General features: G+C 41.2%; 1 protein-coding gene across 4 annotated transcripts in view; it reads left to right on the top strand.

Moving 5' to 3' along the window:
• INPP4B (inositol polyphosphate-4-phosphatase type II B) overlaps positions 1–20,455 on the top strand; it is a 258,022-nt gene that overhangs the window by 148,122 nt on the left and 89,445 nt on the right. For all 4 annotated transcript variants that reach the window (XM_056855456.1, XM_056855457.1, XM_056855455.1 and 1 more), the window contains 3 exons: positions 803–907; positions 3,394–3,502; positions 18,202–18,379. In XM_056855456.1, coding sequence (XP_056711434.1) covers positions 803–907; positions 3,394–3,502; positions 18,202–18,379 — 392 coding nt within the window. The remainder of the gene's footprint in view (positions 1–802; positions 908–3,393; positions 3,503–18,201; positions 18,380–20,455) is intronic.

Below are 20,455 nucleotides of genomic sequence, written 5' to 3'. Positions count from 1 at the left end.
GTAGTATACATGTTTAATAATAACATGTTAATAATGCATTTTGGGTCAAAACACATTTTTTATGTGCCCATGCATGTCGATGGTGTCCATGCAATGTACTTAGTGCTGTTGCTCTCCTATTCATTCCCCTTCACATCTCCTTTCCTGTTTCATGTAACTGTTTGCACATCCTGAGGTCTGCTTTACACAGTATAAAATTCCTGGGACAAAACACTTCTTTGCTAAAAAACAAAAAGCAAAAAAATATAAACAGTAACAGTCATATGTATCATTATGTGACACTTACCGAGAATCTGTAATGGCCACACCTTCCTAGTCTCTGTAAATGCTGCAAAATACATCTATGGGTATATCTCTGTGTGATCATTGTATATAACAGTCTATACAGAGGTTACTTGCAGAAGTGCTTTCTGTGTAGTAATTTTGGGTGATTTGAGCTGCCCCTGAGATGCACTCCAGTTCTATGATCTAGAGTTGTTTTTAGCATATATAGTTTTATTGCACCATCATTTCCAATATGCTGTGAACTGTTTCTAGGCAGCAGGAACATCTATCACCAAGCAGGGGACCAGAAAAAAGGAGCCCAAGCATTAGTTTGTTCTGTAAATTAAAAGCTATTTAGTCAACTGCTATAGAAGTACATGCTGAGACACAGTTAGCAAACTGTTTTTTTTAATACACAGTTACACATTAAAGATATTTTTAAATGCTGCTAACATTTAAGCATTACCCTGGCATTTAAAAAAAACAGAACATCTGGAGTGCACTTCAGATAGTGATTCTTCAGACTTTTGCTTTCCAGGCTCTTCCTTCAAATCAAGCTGCAGTAAAGGGGAAAAGACACTAGAATTTGTTCCAGTCAATCTACATCTGCAGAGAATGTACGTGCACAGTCCTCGGTTGAAAGGTAAAATATATTCTGTACCAACTTTGTTGCTTTGCAGTTTGATGCAGACTCAGTCTAGAGGCCTGTTTGTATTCCTATTATCTGCAGAGTTTTACGCTCATATGATTCTGCTATTTAAGGAGCCAGAAGCTGAATGTTGCTAGCTGAACAAGATGATCCGTATTTAATTAAAAGTATCTATGTCTGCTTGTTCTACCAACTGTCCTAAAGCATAGTTATGTAGGTTACTTTCAGTGCATGTTGGTGCAGTTGGCCAAATATTTGATAGTTGGGAATATGTTAATTCAACTTTTACTTTTATTTTTCAATAGTTGAGCATGACTCACTGGGATGGGTTTAGTTCTGTAGTCAGCGCCTTTCCCCAGCTTACATTTTAAATGTTAAGTGTGAGTACTAGGTTGTAGCTAGTTTGGTGATGAAGGGTATGTAGCTGCTGTTCCTGTTACAGCCCTACACTTTGTGGCAAAAATGGTGCTTTCCTGTTTCTCGGATTTCAAAATAATGTTTGATCCCTAGTTTCTTAATAAAGAAAAGAATGATTCTAAGTACTAATGTGAATTGGGATCAAACTGTAGAATATGTATTTCCCCCCTCAATTGCGGTTGAAATGCTGCTGTCACCTTTTTAGCACTTATTGTTATCTTAAAAAAGTTGCATAGAATGTTTAGAATGACTTGAGAATTGTAGGCATTTGTAGGATTTGGAGACTGTGTTTAGCTATAGATTGGACATGGATGCCTTGAGTTGTGTTCTAAATTGTTTTCAAATAATATTTTAAATAAATACATGGCTGTCTTGGGCCTGTTAATGTGCACTTACCCTCTTCCTATAGTGGTATAGTGGTTAAGAGCGGTGGTTTGGAGCGGTGGGCTCTGATCTGGAGAACCGGGTTTGATTCCTGACTCCTCCACATGTGCAGTGGAGGCTAATCTAGTGAACTGGATTTGTTTCCCCACTCCTACACTTGAAGCCAGCTGGGTGACCTTGGGCTAGTCACAGCTCTCTTAGAGCTCTCTCAGCTCTACCTACCTCGCAGGGTGTCTGTTGTGGGGAGGAGAAGGGAAGGCGATTGTAAGCCGGTTTGATTCTTCCTCAAGTGGTAGAGAAAGTCGGCATATAAAAACCAACTCTTCTTCTTCTTCCTCATCAATAGTGCAAAGCAGAGAGAGAAAGTTTTGTTCTTTTACCATGCCAGCAAGCCCAGATGCTCACCCTACTTGTCAAACAGATGGGCCATTATCTAGTCCTGTATTCATAGTGAAGCCTTAACCAATGACATATATTACTAAGTCTTAGTGATGGGCCCACAATAAATGATCACTCATGAACACTAGAGCATATCTGAGACTAATGAAATGATTTCACTTCTGCCTTTAAATTAGATTTTAGGAACAAACAATGCATCAATGTAAAATTGGTTTCTATGGATCTATTTTGAATCCCACCCATGCCACTAAGATACAGCCCATTAACTGTTAATCGTTCATACAGTGTTTCTGTTTATAGAGACATTTGTCACTGGAATGAAAAAAGATTGTTTGTTACATGGAAAGGATTGAATTTTATTTAAATGTGGCACTTTCTAAATGAAAACAAATAGGTTACATCTGGAGGAAGATATGCATAGAGTACCCTTATGGATGCCTTTTTAAATGACCTCTTCAAGCTGACCACAGTTTTTCAGCACTAAAATTCATTATGGATAGAAAAATGCCGACATTAGTGAATGCTAATGCAGGTTACAGCAATTAGACGTTTAACTACTAGAATCTGCAAGTGAAAATTTATCTTTATGGACGGGTCACTGGAGCACGTTGCAGCACAATTCTGGCATCTGTATTGTTTGCCTGCTGTCTAAGGAATCCAAAGTACTGGGTTATATTTACAAAAGCAATGAATACCTTGGGTTTTAGAGGCTGCCATGATGTACTAAGATCAACTGAGAATAACTTCTGTTTGACTTCAAATGAGAACAGGTGTCATGTTGACCTTAGGGAGGCTTCTGAAAATGACATTCTTCTGGAGAATTCTTCCCTTCCCCTCCATGAGGTTTATGATGTGGATAAGGATGATCCAGTAATCAGTATATACTGGATATTTCAAAAGACTTGTTGACAAGCTAGAGACTCTTGAGTAAACATAGCAGTCTTGAGATGAGAGGACAAATCTGTTTATGGTTTAAAATTTGGTGAAAGGACAGGAAACAGAGAGTAGGAATATATGGTCAGTTCTCACAGTGGAACAAAGTAAACACTGTGGTGCCAGAAGGATTGGTGTCAGTGCTGAGGATATTTGATTTATTCATAAATTATCTGGAATTGGGGATAGCAATGTAGTGGCCATGTTTGTGGACATTCCAAATAATGAAGAATGGTAAAAACCGAACAAATTATATAGAGATTATAGTGGAACTACATAGATTATAGTGAATCTGTCCTTGTGTGTATTTGCATGCACATCTCAGTAATTGTCTATTCCTGTTGCAGATGTTCAGTATGATGTCATTACTGTAGGAGCCCCTGCAGCACACTTTCAGGGATTCAAAAATGGTGGTCTTCAGAAACTGTTGAATAAGTTTGAGTCAGAAAGGCGAAAGTAAGTACATTATCAGAAACTCTAGGCTATATTGCTATGTTCCTTTCCATTTAAACAAAATTGCTGTTTATATGTATTTGTATTAAATTTAATAACACTTTCCCTATATTTCTGGACACAAACCCTTAGTTTGCTTAGAGAAGGGCTAGGAAGAATAACGTACAAAGTGGGCATATGGTGTTTTTGCTAATACAATAACCAGTTGCATTCACACAAGTAATAGACCTCTGTTATGCACATTTACAGACAAAGGGAACTGAAGGTGAGAGAAAGTTAATTCTAACATCCTAGCTACTGGACTGCAATGGGTTGGATCCAAAGATGCCTTCCTCTTGCAGGAAGAGTCTTCCACTCATACTTCTATAAAAGGAAGAATTTTTTTAATGCAATCCAACATCATTTCAAATGAAACAAAAGTTAGAATAAGGATTTGAGTGTACTTGGATGGAGAAGGAGATAAAAGGTTGGACAGAGGCTGGCATTGATTGTATTTTGTATGTACCTTGTATAAACTTTGTGTTGGGCACCAGGGACAGATTAGGGATTCTGCTGGTGTACTATCCACCTAGTTTACCTGCAGGTACTGTGGCTGAGCTGACAGGGGCAGTGTTGGATTTGATGCAGAGGATCCCAAGGGAGATAGTCCTTGCAGATTTCAACATACATACTGAGGCTGCCTTGTTGGATCAAGGTCAGGACTCATTGGATCAAGCTCAGAACATCATGGCAACCATGGGTCTGTCTCAGATTGCAGCGGCCTCCACACATGAAGAAGGTCACTTGCTGGCCAGGCCAACACAGAAGCAGCCCAAAAAAGAAAGAGGCGGGCCCAACAGAGATGCCCAGCCTCCACAGGCTGCCTGAGGGAGGTAGGGCTTAGGAGAAGGAAAGGCAAAGGAATTGGACAGGGCAAGGGGAACAATTAAGGAAAGAAGGTGCACCCGGTGGAGGGGGTAGGGCAAGAGGAAAGAGGTATAGATAGGGAAGGAAGATAAAGGAGCATGCTGCATCGAGAGAGAGAGAGAGAGAGAGAGAGAGAGAGAGAGAGAGAGAGAGAGAGAGAGAGAGAGAGAGAGAGAGAGAGAGAGAGCGCAGCATGTCAATGGGAGGGAGCTTACAAAGAGTGGCTCAGGGCTCCCAACCCAACTCTGAGGCTGGCAGAGGGAGCAGCAGGGTCATAGATGGCTGAAGGGGGCGCACAGCTTGTGGCGGAGGAGACCCCCAACTCCTTGGTTTACTGGGCGATGTGAAGCTGGGCAATATGAGGTGGACTGGAACATGACTAGAGCAATGTTGGCCAAAGATGTAGGATGAATCAGGCAGAGAATATCATAGAGTCCATTTGCAGGGCTATGGTGGCAGTAATGGCAGTGAAGAAGGCTGTCTTCTTGCCACCATTACATTCAGCTCAGCTGTTTAAAATGGTTCATGACTTGATGACACCTAACTATGACCCTGCTGGCAATGAAAATTTTGCCTTCAGCTGTGTTGTTTTGGCAAGATTCTTTGGTGACAAAATCTCTCTCGTCTGTTCTGACTTGGAATGCAAGTTGAGCACAGATCTGGTACCTGAGGTATCAGAAGCATCTGCTTGTCCATCAGTTATGGATAGTTTCTGGTTGATCCTGCCTATGGATGCTGACTGTGTCCTTGGGAGTGTGAGGGCTACCACATGTGCTCTGTATCCATGTTTATCCTGGCTTTTAAAATCTTGCCAGGAAAATGTATTGGAGCCATTAGTTAAAATAATCAATTCCTCTCTGATTGAGGGGGCTTTCCCTAGGCATTTCAAAGAGACAGTTATTACACCTCTGCTCAAAAAGCTGTCATCTGCTAGGGATGAGGTAGCCAATTACAGGCCAGTCTCCAATTTACCTTTTCTAGGAAAGGGTGTATGGTGGCAGTACAGCTGCAGGGCTTCCTGGATGACATATCCTCCCTTGACCGATTTCTATCTGGTTTCCTGCTTGGGTTTGGTACCAAGATAGCTTTAATCACACTGGTGGTTGATCTTCATTTGAAGTGGATAGGGACAGTCTTCCCTGGTGATACCGTGATGTTTTAGCAGCCTTTGATGCAGTTGACCACTCCATTTTTGTCCACCAGTTTGAATATTGAGCTGGTATTAAGGACATATTCTGGGTGGCCCTGGTTAGTACTTGGATGGGAGACCAGCAAGGTGTTCCAGGGTTGCTACCCAGAGGTAGGCAATGACAAACAACCTCTGTTCATCACTTACCCTGAAAACCCTAAAGGGGTTGCCATAAGTCAGCTGTGACTTGACTGTACTTTGCTCCACCACCCGTTGGTGGTTTCACTGTTTTCTGTCTGATTGGGTGCAAAGAGTCTTGGCTGGAGATATATAATCAACTGAGTGGAATTTATCTTTTGGAATGCCAAAGGCTTCTGTTCTCTCACCTAGGCTCTTTAATATATATGAGGCTCCTGAATGAGATTGTCTGGAGCTTTGGTGTTGGGTATCATTGATATGCAGATTTCCCAGTTCTATATTTCATTATCCAAGCCTCCAGATGCGTCAGTTATGGTTCTGAACTGGTGCTTGGAGGCTGTGGTCATGTGGCTAAGACAAAACAAACTGAAGCTAAATCCAGACAAGACAGAAGTAATGCTGGTTGGAAAGACTGATATTCAAGGGGGACTGAATCTGCTTGTCCTGGATAGAGTAACATTGGCTTTTTCCGGCTAAGAGCTTGGGGTGCTCATGGACTCTGCCTTGCTATTTAAAAAGCAGATCGGAACAGTGACGAGGAGTTCCTTATATCAGCTGCATCTGATTTCCCAACTCTCTCGTTATCAGACTTAACCGATCTGGCCACACTGATGCATGCTTCTGTAACTTCATGGTTGGATTACTGCAATGCGCTGTACATGGGGCTACCCCTGAAGACAGCCTGGAAACTACAACTGGTCCAGAATGTGGCAACCTGATATTGTCAGGGCCTAGCTACTGGAAATATATGTTGCCCATTTTGAAACAACTACACTGGCTGCCAGTCTGTTTCCGCATTCAATTCAAGTGCTGGTTATGATCTTTAAAGCTGTTCACAACCTTGGACCCACTTTATTTGAAGTACCACCTCCTTCCATATGTCCCTGTAGACCAGCTATGGTCATCAGGCAGCCATCTGTTGGCTGTCCCACCACTTAGAGCGGCCCGTCTGGCATCGACCAGAACCCGGGCATTTTATACTGTGGCTCCGGCTGTGCAGAAGGGCTCCCTGACAAGGTGAGGGGGTCCCCTCCTTGAATATCTTCAGGAGGCGCTGAAAAGCCTGGCTGTTTGCCAGGGCTTTTGAGGGAGTCTGAATTGGTGGGGAGGAAGGGGGGAGAGATTTGAGGTTTGTTATTTTATTTCTGCTTTTAAACTGAAAATGTTTTTAACTATTATTGTAAGCTCCCTCGAACCAGGAAGAAAGGAGGAATATAAATGTTTTAATAACCTAATAAATAAACCCAGCAGGATTTTTCACTCAGTCTCACTTAATTCCTGTCCTTACTACACACTCCATTCTACATGACTTTTGTCCCTGCAAGTCCCATGATCCCCAGTAGAGCCTTTTTGGTGATCAAAGGGGATCCCCCCCTTCTTTTTTCACCAGTGGTAAAGCTGGCTGGATCAAACCTGATTAAAGTATGAATTGTACTTCGTTACTTAAAGACCTTTCAGATGTGACAAGCAAATTTTATTTCTCTTAGCCTTAATCCAGTGATTTTAATACGTTCATGCACACAAAGGACTAGCTGAGTGGACCTTCCATGCACAACATATCCCCGAAATGCTGTAGTGAATAGAGAAGCCCTGATTATTCAGAACTCTGTGTGTATAGCTTTTAATTGTGCTGCTGATTTTTAAAAATGAATTCATTTAGGAAGATGCTTTAATTGACTGAGTTAAGTCTGAGAAATATGATTAAAACTCAAAAGCACAGACTCTTGCTGTCATAAAGATAACTGCAATTACCCACATAAGAATTATTTGTGAATCTTATTGGTAACAGATAATCCTCATTAAAATGAACACCAAAAGTGATAGTAATTAACAAAGTTTTGTCATTAATTCCAGGCAGATTGGCCTGCCAGTCCTGAATCTTTCTCAGTAATGGCATACCATCAAAGTAATTTGCTTCTGTTCATTCAGCTAAATGCATACTACATATTTGTTAGTGATTATTAATTGGTAGATAACCTTGAAATTATATTTTGCTTAAAAACTTGGGCAAAACAATTCACGAAATGGTATGTCATGCTCAGTCATGTAAGAGAATGAAAAATTCAAAGCAAAGCAGGGAATTTATTGGACCGATCTCTGCTCATGACAGTATATAATCATCAGTTTCACAAACTATAAAGTTCTAATGCTTGTGATATTTCGAATTTGCTTAACCAGGAACAAAGAGACTTGTAGCATCTTAAAGACAAATGGGCTATTGTAGCATATCTTTTTGTAGACTAGAGGCCATCGCATCAGAAGCGTGACATTTAAGCTTCTGTGGAAAAATGCCACTTTAAGGTGTCACAAGACTTCTTTTCGGTTTTCTCGCAATCAGTCTAGAATTTTCTTAACAAAAGAGATTAATGCTTATCCCCCACCCAATCATTTCTGAATGAGAAAATAGTGTGAGGAAAACTCTCCAAAAAGAAATGTCCTGGTTGGTTTATTACAGTATTTGTACACTACCTTTTTAAACAAAAGTTTTCCAAGGTGACTCAGTGTTCCTTTCCTCCTGTCAAGGTTTTCCTTAGAGAAAGACAAAGCAGCCCCCAAATAATCACACATGAATTAGCATTTTGCATGAACTGAGAGACCAAGCAGAGAGAGTTCAAAAACTATTTGGCATTAAATGAAGACAGTTATTTCACGGTGGCAGTGACAACTTTATTTTTTGCATGTACATGTTTATTTAACAGCCCAAAGATGCTTGGAGGCCGCTTTGCATTTTTCTGGTCTAGATTTTACAATTTAAATTTTCTGTTCTACAATGGGAGCACCCCTCAGAGGCCTGCCTGGGTTGTGGAAAGAAACTACAATTAGAGACATCAGGAAGAATATAATGTGAATAGATTAAAAAGTGGCAGCTGTTCCGTGTAAGCTAACAGAATTGAAATTCAAAAAAAGAAAATGATGGCTTTTCTCAGGTCATCTGGGGAAGTATCTCAAGCCTTTTAAACTCTTGTGCATGAACATACTGCTTTTTAAAAAAAAGTATTTATAATTTTGTGTGTGTTATGCATACCTTTTAAATATGTGTGGGTATGTGGATGGATATAGATATATAGATATACTCAATATGTTGTAAATCACAGATATTATCTCTAGTATGAACATTAAAATAAACTGTCTCAGCATCCTAAAATAGATTTTGCTTTGAAAAGTTACCCTAGTTGGATTCCTGTGTGTGTGTGTTAAGTGCCGTCAAGTCGCTTCCGACTCATGGCGACCCTATGAATGAAAGTCCTCCAAAATGTCCTATCTTTGACAGCCTTGCTCAGATCCTGTACACCCCTTTAATAAACTGGTTTGAAACAAGCAGTTAAATGATATTAAGTTTTCAATTCAATAAACCTTTAATGGCATATCCATTATGACACTAAGTTTATGCTCCGGGATATGTAGGTGCATAAACAAGCTTTTTAAAAATAATAATGTCAGACCAAACACTGAATTAAAAAAAAACACACACACACAACTAAGGCAATGGTACTCACTCATAGAGAACCACATTTGCCAGAGTGGTGTAGTGGTTAAGAGCGGTGGATCTGGAGAACCGGCTTTGATTCCCCTCTCCTCCACATGAGTGGCAGACTCTAATCTGGTGAACCGGGTTGGTTTCCCCACTCCTACACACGAAGCCAGCTGGGTGACCTTGGGCTAACCAGAGTTATCTCGGAACTCTCTCAGCCCCACCTACCTCACATGGTGTCTGTTGTGGGGAGGGGAGAGGAAGGGAAGGTGATTGTAAGCTGCTTTGAGACTCCTTAAAGGTAGAGAAAGGCAGGATATAAAAACCAACTCTTCTTCTTCTACTACTACTACTACCACCACCACCATGGTGATGGTTGTACCCTCTTCAGTGCAGCCAGCTTACTCTCCTCCTGGCAGGTGCTTGCAGAGGTTGACAAGAAGGGTGTGGAGTTGTTGGAAAGGACTTTGATCGCTGACACAAGGGCCATTGCTCAGGCTTGCAGTTTACCCATCCTTCAGTCCCGGTGGCAGCAACTTTTTCAAGGTGGGAAAATAGTGCCAAACACAAGTCCTATTGAGAAATGGCCTTGCACACTTTCCTGAAACATGGGGTGGGTGCCACATTTGGGGAAGAGTGCTCAGAAGAGCCATGGGGAGCATGTCAAAGAACCATATGTGGTTCTTGAACCCCTAAGGGATTATCACTGATTTAAGGCCACAGTCTTATGCACACTAAATCCTGGTGAACCTAATGGGACTTACTAACAAATAAATATGCAAAGAGTTGAACTAGGTTTAAATTTTAAAACCTTTTGAAGGATAACTATAGCATAGCTTTTCTAAGGTTTCTCACTTCACTGAGAAGGAGAGTTGGACAAGCATTAGGTCCTCTAGGTAGCTGCGTATTGTTTTGTGTCTAAATATAAGCATAGATCCATCCGATGGTGTTATGTGGTTTATTAGCGAGAGAAGGAGGTTGATGAGAAGCAGGCAGGAATTCCTAGGCTTGCAGTCCAATCCTAAACCAAGTTACACCCTTCTAAGCTAACTGACTTCCAGGGTGTATCTCCTTAGGATTGTACTACAGGCTGCCATTGATTTGGGAGCAGAGCATAAGCGAGGCAGATAAAATTCTGTTTTGTTGGTTCATTCTCAATGGTGGAAACAGGTTTAAAGGTGTTTCTCCATCATAAACTGATTAAAAAAAAAACTGGCCAAACTACTTCATAAAAAATATTTTGGAACTTTATATAATTTCTGATGGGTTAGCAAAGTTAGAGTACTGAAGTCAAAATAGCAAGTTATGTTGTGGCATCTTGAAGACTAACACATTTTGCCATAAGCTTTCATGAGCCAGTGTCTGCTTCATAAAATGCTTAAAATGTTAAATTCAGTTGGCAGATTTATACAGATATAGATTTATCCATTATATTTCTAATTTAGATCGTAGAGTGTGGATCAAAAAATCCACACCACGGACAGAGGAATATGCAGGGAGGATTTCCCAGGTTTGCAGAAAAATCTGAAATCTTAAAAAAATCCACTGGGGGATTAAAATCCCCCCCAAAAAATGGAACATCTGTAGCTTTAAGAAATGAATATTTACTGAGCTGTCTAGTTACTACATTCTGAGATCTTGATAGCCATTTGGGGAGTTGCTAGACAACCCCCAAAATTTGGCAAGCCTTCCAACCATGGATTCTGAAAATCAAAAGTGGAAATCAAAGTGATGGAGAGGGAATGGAAAGAGCCTGACCCTCTCTTCTGTCACATCCCTGATGGAGGAAGGACTCACAGAGGCCAAGTTTGACAGTGACCAGTGGGCAACTTCCTGGATTGCTTGACAGTTTTGAGCTAAGTTTGACTTGAATGCTATGTTGAGCATCTTTACATATGTTCACTAGCCACTTTTACCACCTTTTCTGCATTAGTGTCTCATATGCCACAGAGTCAAGAAGGCAGCTCTTCATTATGATGCAGACAAGAGTTACATTGTTGTTATGAGGTAGGAAAGAATAGCCCTTCCCTTCCCTCCCAATAACTACAACTCCCAATAGGCAGTATAAGAATGTCCATGTGTGTTTTGATATAGATTGGGATCCTGATAACAAATACTGGGTCGTGTGAGAATGGTAGAACAAGCCACACAGCCTGAGATACCTCCTTAATTCATCAAGCAAGCTAGCAACAAACTTTTGGCAAATGCAGGGTTTGTTTGTTAGAGTTCCCATGAAGCAATGTGAGAATGTGCATACTTGGTTTGATTTAGATAACTTTTAAGCCACTAACTACAAAATGTTAATTTGTGGGGAGCAATTTTTACAAGGCAATCAGAAGATGAGCAGGCAGTGTGGCCAGTGAAGAAGGGAGCTGCCGCAAAGCAATATGTGAACTACTGTATACGGCTGTTGATGATAGGATTTTTGGGAAGTCATTAATTCATAGGGTCACTATAAGTTGGAAGTGATTTAACAGCACATAACATACACATCTCTGTTGTGTGGTTCTTTACTGCTGGTGAGTAGTTGCTTCAGGTTGGGAGAGAGTGGTTCATGATGATTGAATTGCCTTATTTTTTAAAAAAAAAAAGATAAAAGTGCAATGTACAAAGTATTTGATGCCTTATTTTGTTCTCTTTTTAAAAAAAATGCATAGCATTTGTAGAAAGGAAAACACTGTGGCATTTTGAAGACTAACTGATTTATTGTGGCATGAGGTTTTGTTGGCAAAAGCTTTCAAAAATGTACACCAGCAACACACAGTAAATTGTCCAGGCTTCATCTTAATTTGTTCTGCAGTGATAACATATAGGCTGTTTCATCTTCTCGTAAATGGAAAGATTCGTCTTTTCACTAAAGTGGATGGCAGTCTAGATTATTATTTTTAAGGCCACGTTGTGCAGCAACGTGTAGAGAAATGGGCTATAAGTTAAATTGATGTGTGTTTCAGAGCTTAAAATGTTCATAAATCATTTTCAGAATACACCCAAGACCCTCTCATTCAAAAGCTAATCAGATGAGATGGGTTTCAGCCAAAACACACAAACTCATCATTATGAGGTTTTAATGCCCCATTACAACCTGACGTGAAAAGCCAAAGTGTCCCTGAAGGTGTATTACAATAGTCAGGCAGAGCTAGTGTTCAACAAACTTGGGTTCAAGTCCCACATCTGCCATATATTTTGGTGACTTTAGACAAATTGCTAGAAGTTAATCAGTTCCTCGTTTTCCCCCCTTTGAATGGGGATGAAAGTGGCCTACCATAGAGGGTAACTGGGAAAATTTTTGGTTATTGCTGTAAGCTTAATAACATCTGTGAGTGTGAAGCGCACATTCCCTACTTTTCTATTCCCACAACAGCTTAGGACTGCCATCTCTCTCGCTCCAGCAGGAGACCTCGCTCCCAGCAGCCTTGGTTCCCACCACAGCTTCAATTGATGCCTCCCCCCCCCACATTTTTCACACCTATTTGTATGCCCCCCCCCAGTTCCTACCAGGTTCCACTACTGGGCTGTCAATACTGCGACAGCTCTCTGTGACCCTTGAAAAGACATTCAGGGGGTGAAGGGGTGGTAGTCAGGCCCTCCCATAGGAGGAAAAAAACATCCCAGCAGAGTGAGGGACAGTCAGGAGGCATTATTTGGCAACATTTTCTGGTCCACTGAAGGAAGAAGAAGGAATGCCAGTTTCACCTAGTTCCTCCTGCTCCAAGCAATTCTTCATGCTGGGTTACTTTTTTGTTACCTGACATCCTGCTATGCCTTTTTAAGAGATCACAGAGGATTTCTGTCAGAACAGGAAGGAGGGGAAATGTGCTCTGCATTTTGTAAGACTCAACCGTATTTAAATTTCATAAATTAATTGGTTAAAACAAGTGCAACTTCAGTCTGTTGCCAGTCCAGTTTTAATGCAATTTTCTTGTTAAAAAGTCTTTACAAATGAAAATAGAATAGACTATTGTTTGTTTCCTTGGCAACAATTTTGAACAAGGACTTTGGAAAACGTTCACAGGATAAACTAATCCAGTCAAACTGAAAATCATCTTCAAACTACTTTCCAGATAACCTGCAAACTGTTAGGAAAAATGCTTCTGGGCAGATTTCAAAGGCAGCCCTGTATATTGGGCAGTACAGTAATCTACCCTGGATATGATCAGAGTATCTCTGTTGCCTAATGAGGCTTTTCAAAGAACAGACATAGCTGGTGTATCAGCCAAAGCTGATAAAAGGTGCTACATACCACAGAACAGACCTGAGCGTCTAACTGAACCTGCTACTTTTGGGTGGGGGGGAATACATCTCCCTCTAGGAGAGGCTGACTTGTCAGTCCTCAAGCAGCTTTGTTATTGACCCACAGCATCTCAATCTTGTCTGTAATGAGCTTCATTTTTTTTAAATTCTCATCCATCATATTACCTTCTCTAGGCACCATTTGAAGATTTCCATAGACCCACCCAACTCAGCTGTTAAGGAGCAATAGAGCTGGGTGTCATCTGCATATTGGTGGCACGTCACCACATATTCCTTGGAAATCTCTCACAGTAGTTTCATGTAGATATAAAGTAGCATGAGGGGCAAGATGGATCCCTGCCAGACCCTGTAGCATAAGTGCCGCATGGCGGAGCAGCAGTCTCCGAGCACCATCTTCTGGAATCAGTCATCCAAATAAGAGTTGACCCATCAAAGCATGCTGTTTCCTACTCCCAAGCACGCTAGCCTTTTCAGAAGGGTACCATGATCAAAAGCTGCCAAGATCTCCAGAAGACTCAGCAAGGGTGCAGTCTTTTCCTGGCAAAGATCATCAGGGCAACCAAGGTTGTTTATTTTCCATTTCCAGGACTGAATTCAGATTGAAATGGCTCTAGATCATTTGTTTCTTCCAAGACTACCTAAGAATAGGATGTTTTCCACCAGGTAGTAGTTATTTAGGACACTGTGGTCTGGGGACACCTTCTTCAGGAGGGGTCACATCACTGCCTCTTTCAAAGTCATTGGAACTACACTCTCCCACATGCAGCCATTTATTACCTCCTGGACCCAGTAGATCAGCCCAACCTGGCTTGTTATTATCCACCACAAAGGGCAGGAGTTGAGTCTCAGTGAGGTGGGCTGCACACTTCTAAGCAGTTCGTCACTCTCTCAGGCCTCATCAGCTGAAATTCATCCATGCAACTAGAACCAGACTGTGCCATTCATACAATAGCAGAGTGCAGTCCTGTGTAGTATAGTGGTTAGTAGAGAGCCAGCATGGTGTAGTGGTTAAGAGCAGTGGTTCTGAGCAGTGGCCTGTGATCTGGAGAACCAGGTTTGATTCCCCACTCCTCCACATGAGCGGTGGACACTAATCTGGTGAACCGGGTTGGTTTCCCCACTCCTCCACATGAAGCCAGCTGGGTGACCTTGGGCTAGTCATACTCTCTCATTCCCACCTACCTCACAGGGTGTCTGTTGTAGGGAGGGGAAGGGAAGGTGATTGTAAACTGCTCCTTCTTCTTCCTCCTCCTCCTCCTTGCCATTGTTAGGACAACAGTGCTCTGCCTAGGAATTAACAACCAATGTTCTTGAGTAGCTGCATCCCAAGGCTACCTCTTCACTTTGGTGCATGTAGTTTGTGTGTTTGGGGTAGGAAGATAAGGAGAGGGAAATGCACAATGCACTGTGTGGGGGGTTATATCCTTGGAATGATTATCCTTTTCTGCATGGAGTTTATTTCATTCTCAGGTTGTATAACACCAATAATTATTGTAAGAAACATTACCCCAGTACCAGATGGTAACAATTTTAACACATTTGCTAGAATTGCTCACTTAACAGCAGGAATGAAAGGATAATGCATTATCATTAAAAAGCAGGCATTTGGTTCAAGATATTAGGAAAAATTATTAGTGGAAGGTTACTCAGTAGCACTGCAAGAGTTACTCAAATTATGTTACAAGTTATATAGTCCTTAGTTTTATAATGTAACACTGAAACCTGAGATTTCTAAGATTGCATTAAATTAAAAGTAATCTAACAAGCAATATGGTTATATTAAATCATGTGAATACATTACAATAATAACAATATAGATACAGACCCCTCCCCACCAAAAAAACCTCTATACCCCAGAAGACTTCATTACAGACTTTTTGAATCTATATACATCTTTAATTATATACTGAACATACCAAGGAGATTGTTTTAAATTACTAATTTTGTATTCAGGAACTATCACATTATCCTTGCCTTTGAGTGTATGTTCTTTCTCAGCAAAACTGTGCATGCAGCTTTGCATTGGTATCCATTTCAGTGAAAACATATTCAAATCTCTTTTCTGCATGTATTTAGTGCTTCTCTTTGTGAAAGATAACAGCGAAATTCTGTTATCAAAATGTGAGAATGAAAATGATGTTCATAGTAATCTTGAAGTTCATGGATTGTACCGGGCTCCAAGCTGCCCCACTGGCAAAGCTACCACCACAGCCAATACCAGCTGGATCCCAAACTCAGGTTAGCCTCAACATGACATTGGTACCAGAAGCCTCAGAGAAGGGTGGGGAAGAGTCACCCAGGCCCAGCTGGGCCCAGCGGCAGCACAGACATTGAGGCCTAGGAAGGGGTGGACCTGGGGGGCCTACAGTTTATCCCATCCAGTCTCAGGGAACAGTCAATTGGGAGAGGTGGCTGGAGGAAGGAGGAAAGCTGTCTACCTGGAAGGAAGAAAGGGGAAGGAGAAAGCAATCACCTTCTCCAGGAATAGGCCACATGTGGTGGGGAGGTGAGGCTGGAAGGCAGGGATGATGTGTGGGGCTAGACAGTCTCTTTAAAATGGGCTTCTGTAAGAAGCCAAGTAGGGAGGAAGGAGACAGCTATGAGCCTGAGAAGAGCCTCTGTCCTGGGATAGAGAAGGAATCAGGTGAAACAACCCCCTTATCATTCCATTTTGAGGACTTGAGAGACCCACAGGCAAGGTCCAACAGGATAGCTGAGGGCCAGATGACAGAGCTGGAGAGGGGAAAACCTCACACTTGAGTAAGCAAGTCTTCCAACAGACTTCAGAGAGAGCAACTGGTCTGTTGTGCCTGTGTATACGTGTAAAAACAGTTTTCTGTGCTTTTGTGATTATAGCTAAAAGTCTCTAAAAGAAAATCTTACAAATCCTGAACGCTATTTTATGGCTTTCTATGCCAGAAAAAAAGCCTACAGGGATGGATTCAACTACTATTGTGCAGCCAGCAGAGAACAAACCTTGAGGAAGCATCAACTAATCCGAGACATTGTGCTAGAGTAGGTGCATGAGTGCTTCTGTGCTGGCAGCTACTCTGGCACATGTGCCTTGTAAAAGATCAGGTGTAACAAAACTATTATCTACAGGATCATTTTTTTCCAACATAGTCTTTTTTGTTATATTAACATGTATTTTAGTATCCTCTAGCAGTAATTACAGCTGTAATGGTACATGTGATTATTTGTTGTTGCAAGTAACGAAATAGTATACACACAATACTTACGAATACAACTTCAGATTATAAATCACCTTGCATTAAAATTTGCATCAAGAAATTATTGTAATAAGTAATTTTAAACAAGTAACATCTTACATGGACTGCCAGTATCTCTGGTAATCTTACTAATGGTGTGTCAGAAGAAATAATAACACCATGGAGTGATTAATCTGGAAGCACAGATGTGATCAACAATGAAAACCTAGTACCAGTTTTATTCCCATATTATTCTTAAGCAAGTCTCAGATTTCCATTCTCTATTCAGCTCCTTGACTTCTTGTTTCACTGCAGAGAATCCAACCTAACAAACTATGGTCTGTGCTTGGCCTTGCACCCAGACTTGCCAATGGTATATCTATGGACTGAGCTTGATTTCCAGTATGGTGAGCCGCTGTGGTGTAGTGGTTAAGAGTTGTGGACTCTAATCTGGAGAATCGGGCTTGATTCCCCACTCCTGGGTGACCTTGGGCTTTTCACAGTTCTCTCAAAACTCTCTCAGTCCCACCTCCCTCACAAGGTGCCTGTTGTGGGGAGAGGAAGGGGTTGTGATTGTAAGCCGCTTTTGAGACTCCTTAACGGAGAGGAAAGCAGGGTATAAAAATCAACTGTTCTTCTTATTCTTCAGGTTGGGAGGCTAAGCACAAGTCATAACCTGATAAACTGGATGCAAGAGCAAACTATGTATTACATATGAATTGAGAGATAATCTCAGAGATTTCTAAGCATCTATGCCAGTCATAGTATATGTCAAATTTAGTCATCTGTTAAATTAGAATATGAGCTTTTTTATTTGTTCTTCTCAACATCCTTTCTGCTTACCATTGTTTCATCATGTGACAGACAGGAGGCTGTCCTGCCCCTGAAAGGGAAAATAGCCATTCAACCATCTCATCCTTGAGCCTATGGGAGTGCTGCTCCACCATCCAATCGCCAATGGGGGGGGGGAAAGTGTTGGAGGGAAGCACAGCAGCAGTTAGTTCAGGTTTGCCTCAGGGAGAGTGCGGTGATAGTCTGCCTCGGAGAGATGATAAACTAGATTAGTCAGATCAAAAAAGGAAGCTTAATGACGGCGGGGCACACTGGTGGTGGAGGAAAGGAATATTAATCAATTCTAGTCCCAATTGCTGAGTGTGTCATTGGGAGCTATATGGACCTTCTTTTTTTTAATTGCAAAGAATAGAAATGTGTCTACTTCTTGTTTCGCTTTTTTTCGTGGTACAACAGTTCATTCAAAGAGCTTCAGGGAGTAATTAGTTTCAGCAGCGCTGCCTGGAGTGTTCATCGCAGCAAAAGGTTACTGTCTCTTAGTGTTTCAGCAAGATCTGTTTTCCAGCCTTTTAGCAAGCAGAGTTTTAAAATAATGCCCATAAAGGTGTTATAGGAAAGTTTAAAATGCTTTTCCATGTTAATTATAGAGCTGGCGAGAGCCTTAGCATACTGATGGTGATTAACCATCTGGCCGTTGAGAGTTGACTTTATAAAAATTCGTTTGTTGCTCCATTTCTTGCTGCAGTACTGGGTACCAGTGTATTTACTATTCACCGGAAAACACAGCCAAGGCAAAAGAAGTTCTCAGTAACATCAATCATCTGCAGCCTCTCATATCAAGCCACACAGACCTGCTACTTAATTCTGCCAGACAGCATTTGCCAGACAGCTTGAAGAATTCCTTAAAGACGCTTTCAGAAACGGTAAGATCCCGAGAAACAGTCCCTGCAGTGGCAGCCAGAACTGCCAAATCCCCAGACGCCCTCTCTGTCTGCTTAAACTGACTTCCGTTGCATAAGGAAATATTACATCCTTTTGGTGGTTGCAAGCTGCAGGATGTTGACATAAGAAAAGGATACTCTTTTTTTCCATACTGCATGAATTGTTGTCAAGCATTTCTGTGAAATGTAAATGAAAGGAATAAAACTAGGTTTCACTCTTTTTCTGCACTAGAAAGTCTACGTCGTTTTCCTTTTTACATGTTTCTGTGGCTGCAAAACCAGCAGTGGACTAAAAATAAACTATCATTAGTTTTTCAGATATGATGCACTTCGTTTTGCTTTTCATGAGGCTCTGTATAGTCTGTGTGCCTCTTAAACGATAGATAATTTATGTTGCTTTTCTGAATGATGTAGTGTGACCATAAAAATGGAAAGCAATGTGGCCTAGAGGGATAAGCACATGGAAAGACTCTGCTGGAGTCCCTTATTATGATGAACATTCCACATTTGTTTTCTTTTTTTCGAAATGTAACTAGATGGCTTGTTCATAGCTTCTCATGGCTTATAACACTGAAATACCAGAACTGAATATTTTTCTTAATTTCACCTCTGATTTGGGGCGTAGGTAGGAAAGGGACAAAATGGCATAGGTCTTTGGTGTACTGTTCAAGCCACTTGCTCATAATGAAATGTATCATATTTTGAAAGTCCTAATTTATAAATAAATCTGAATTAACATTGTGTTTGTGCAGAGACTTGCATCTGCCATTCCGCTGCATGATTTGCAAGGAGCAGACAGGATAATTGCTTGCAGTTAGCTGGGTTGGAGCTTAATCTGACTCAATGAAGATGTCGTAGTTACAGCATTTCAGTGTGGTTCAGTTTGGATGGAAGTGAATTGTTCAGGATAGGCATGTTATCATTCGATAATGCATTTTTATCTAATCTACCAAATTCCTTTCGGCAAAATATTATATTATTTATGTGATAATTATTTGAGAATCTGAACTGTAAACTTTCCATCAAGTCATTGTTGGTTGTTGCTTCTTATCATGTCTGGCATTTAGCAAATATGGGATCACAGGCAGGGAGCAAGGCTGCCACCAGCTGTCTATCACCTATCTTGTGCTGGCTGTCACTTGATCATTGATTTCCAAACATTCTGAATTGTGCGTGATCTGCACTTCGTGCTGGAGGAATTCCTCATATTGCATGCTTCTGTTCTGCTGCTACATGCAGCAATGCGTAGATACTAGGGAGGAATATTAGCCTAATGGTGCCCTCAGTCTTGAGCATTTGGAAGATTCCTTTTTCTTCCCTTCACTCAGCCCAGTCTTGAAATGTTCTTCTGAATTTCAAAACACGAATGACTGTAAATAGAAAACTAGCCCACTAGGGAAAAAGATTCTAGCTGAGCATTTGCCTGTGTGCTGCTTTTCTTTTCCAAGGAGTTTTTAATACTAGAGATCATTAAAAATGTGATTCCCTCACCTGATGTCTGAAATAGTGCAGTCCAGTCAGCAGAGCACTGAGTATTCTTTAAGTATTTGAATATTTGAAGGGCTGTCACTTAGAGGAGGGCAGGGGGCTGTTCCTGTTGGCAGCAGCGGATAGGACTCACAATAAGGGGTTTAAATTGCAGGAGGAAAGGTACTGGCTGGATATTAGGAGGAAAAATGTACAGTAAGAGTTGTTCGACAGTGGAATCAGCTATGTAGGGAGGTGGTGAGCTCCCCCTCACTGGCAGTCTTTAAGCAGAGGCTGAACAAGCACTTGTCAGGGATGCTCTAAGCTGATCCTGCATTAAGCAGGGGGTTGGACTAGATGGCCTGTATGGCCCCTTCCAACTCTATGATTCTAAGGAGATGAAGAGCCAAGAAAAAAGAAAGTGGAGGCCTTAAATTATCCATATTATGGAATCATGCTTTATTTTGTATACTCTGGCTCCATTTGTGAGCATTTTTTTGGTGTAAAGTTAATTGTTCACTTGTACTTTAAAAATGCTCTATACAGGAAGAAAGTAGATTCCTTTGAAATGTGGTGATGGAGGAAAGTTTT

The sequence above is a fragment of the Euleptes europaea genome, chromosome 9, assembly GCF_029931775.1.
Source record: "Euleptes europaea isolate rEulEur1 chromosome 9, rEulEur1.hap1, whole genome shotgun sequence".
NCBI classification, from domain to species: Eukaryota; Metazoa; Chordata; class Lepidosauria; order Squamata; family Sphaerodactylidae; genus Euleptes; species Euleptes europaea.
This window is presented reverse-complemented; position numbering and strand designations above follow the sequence as displayed.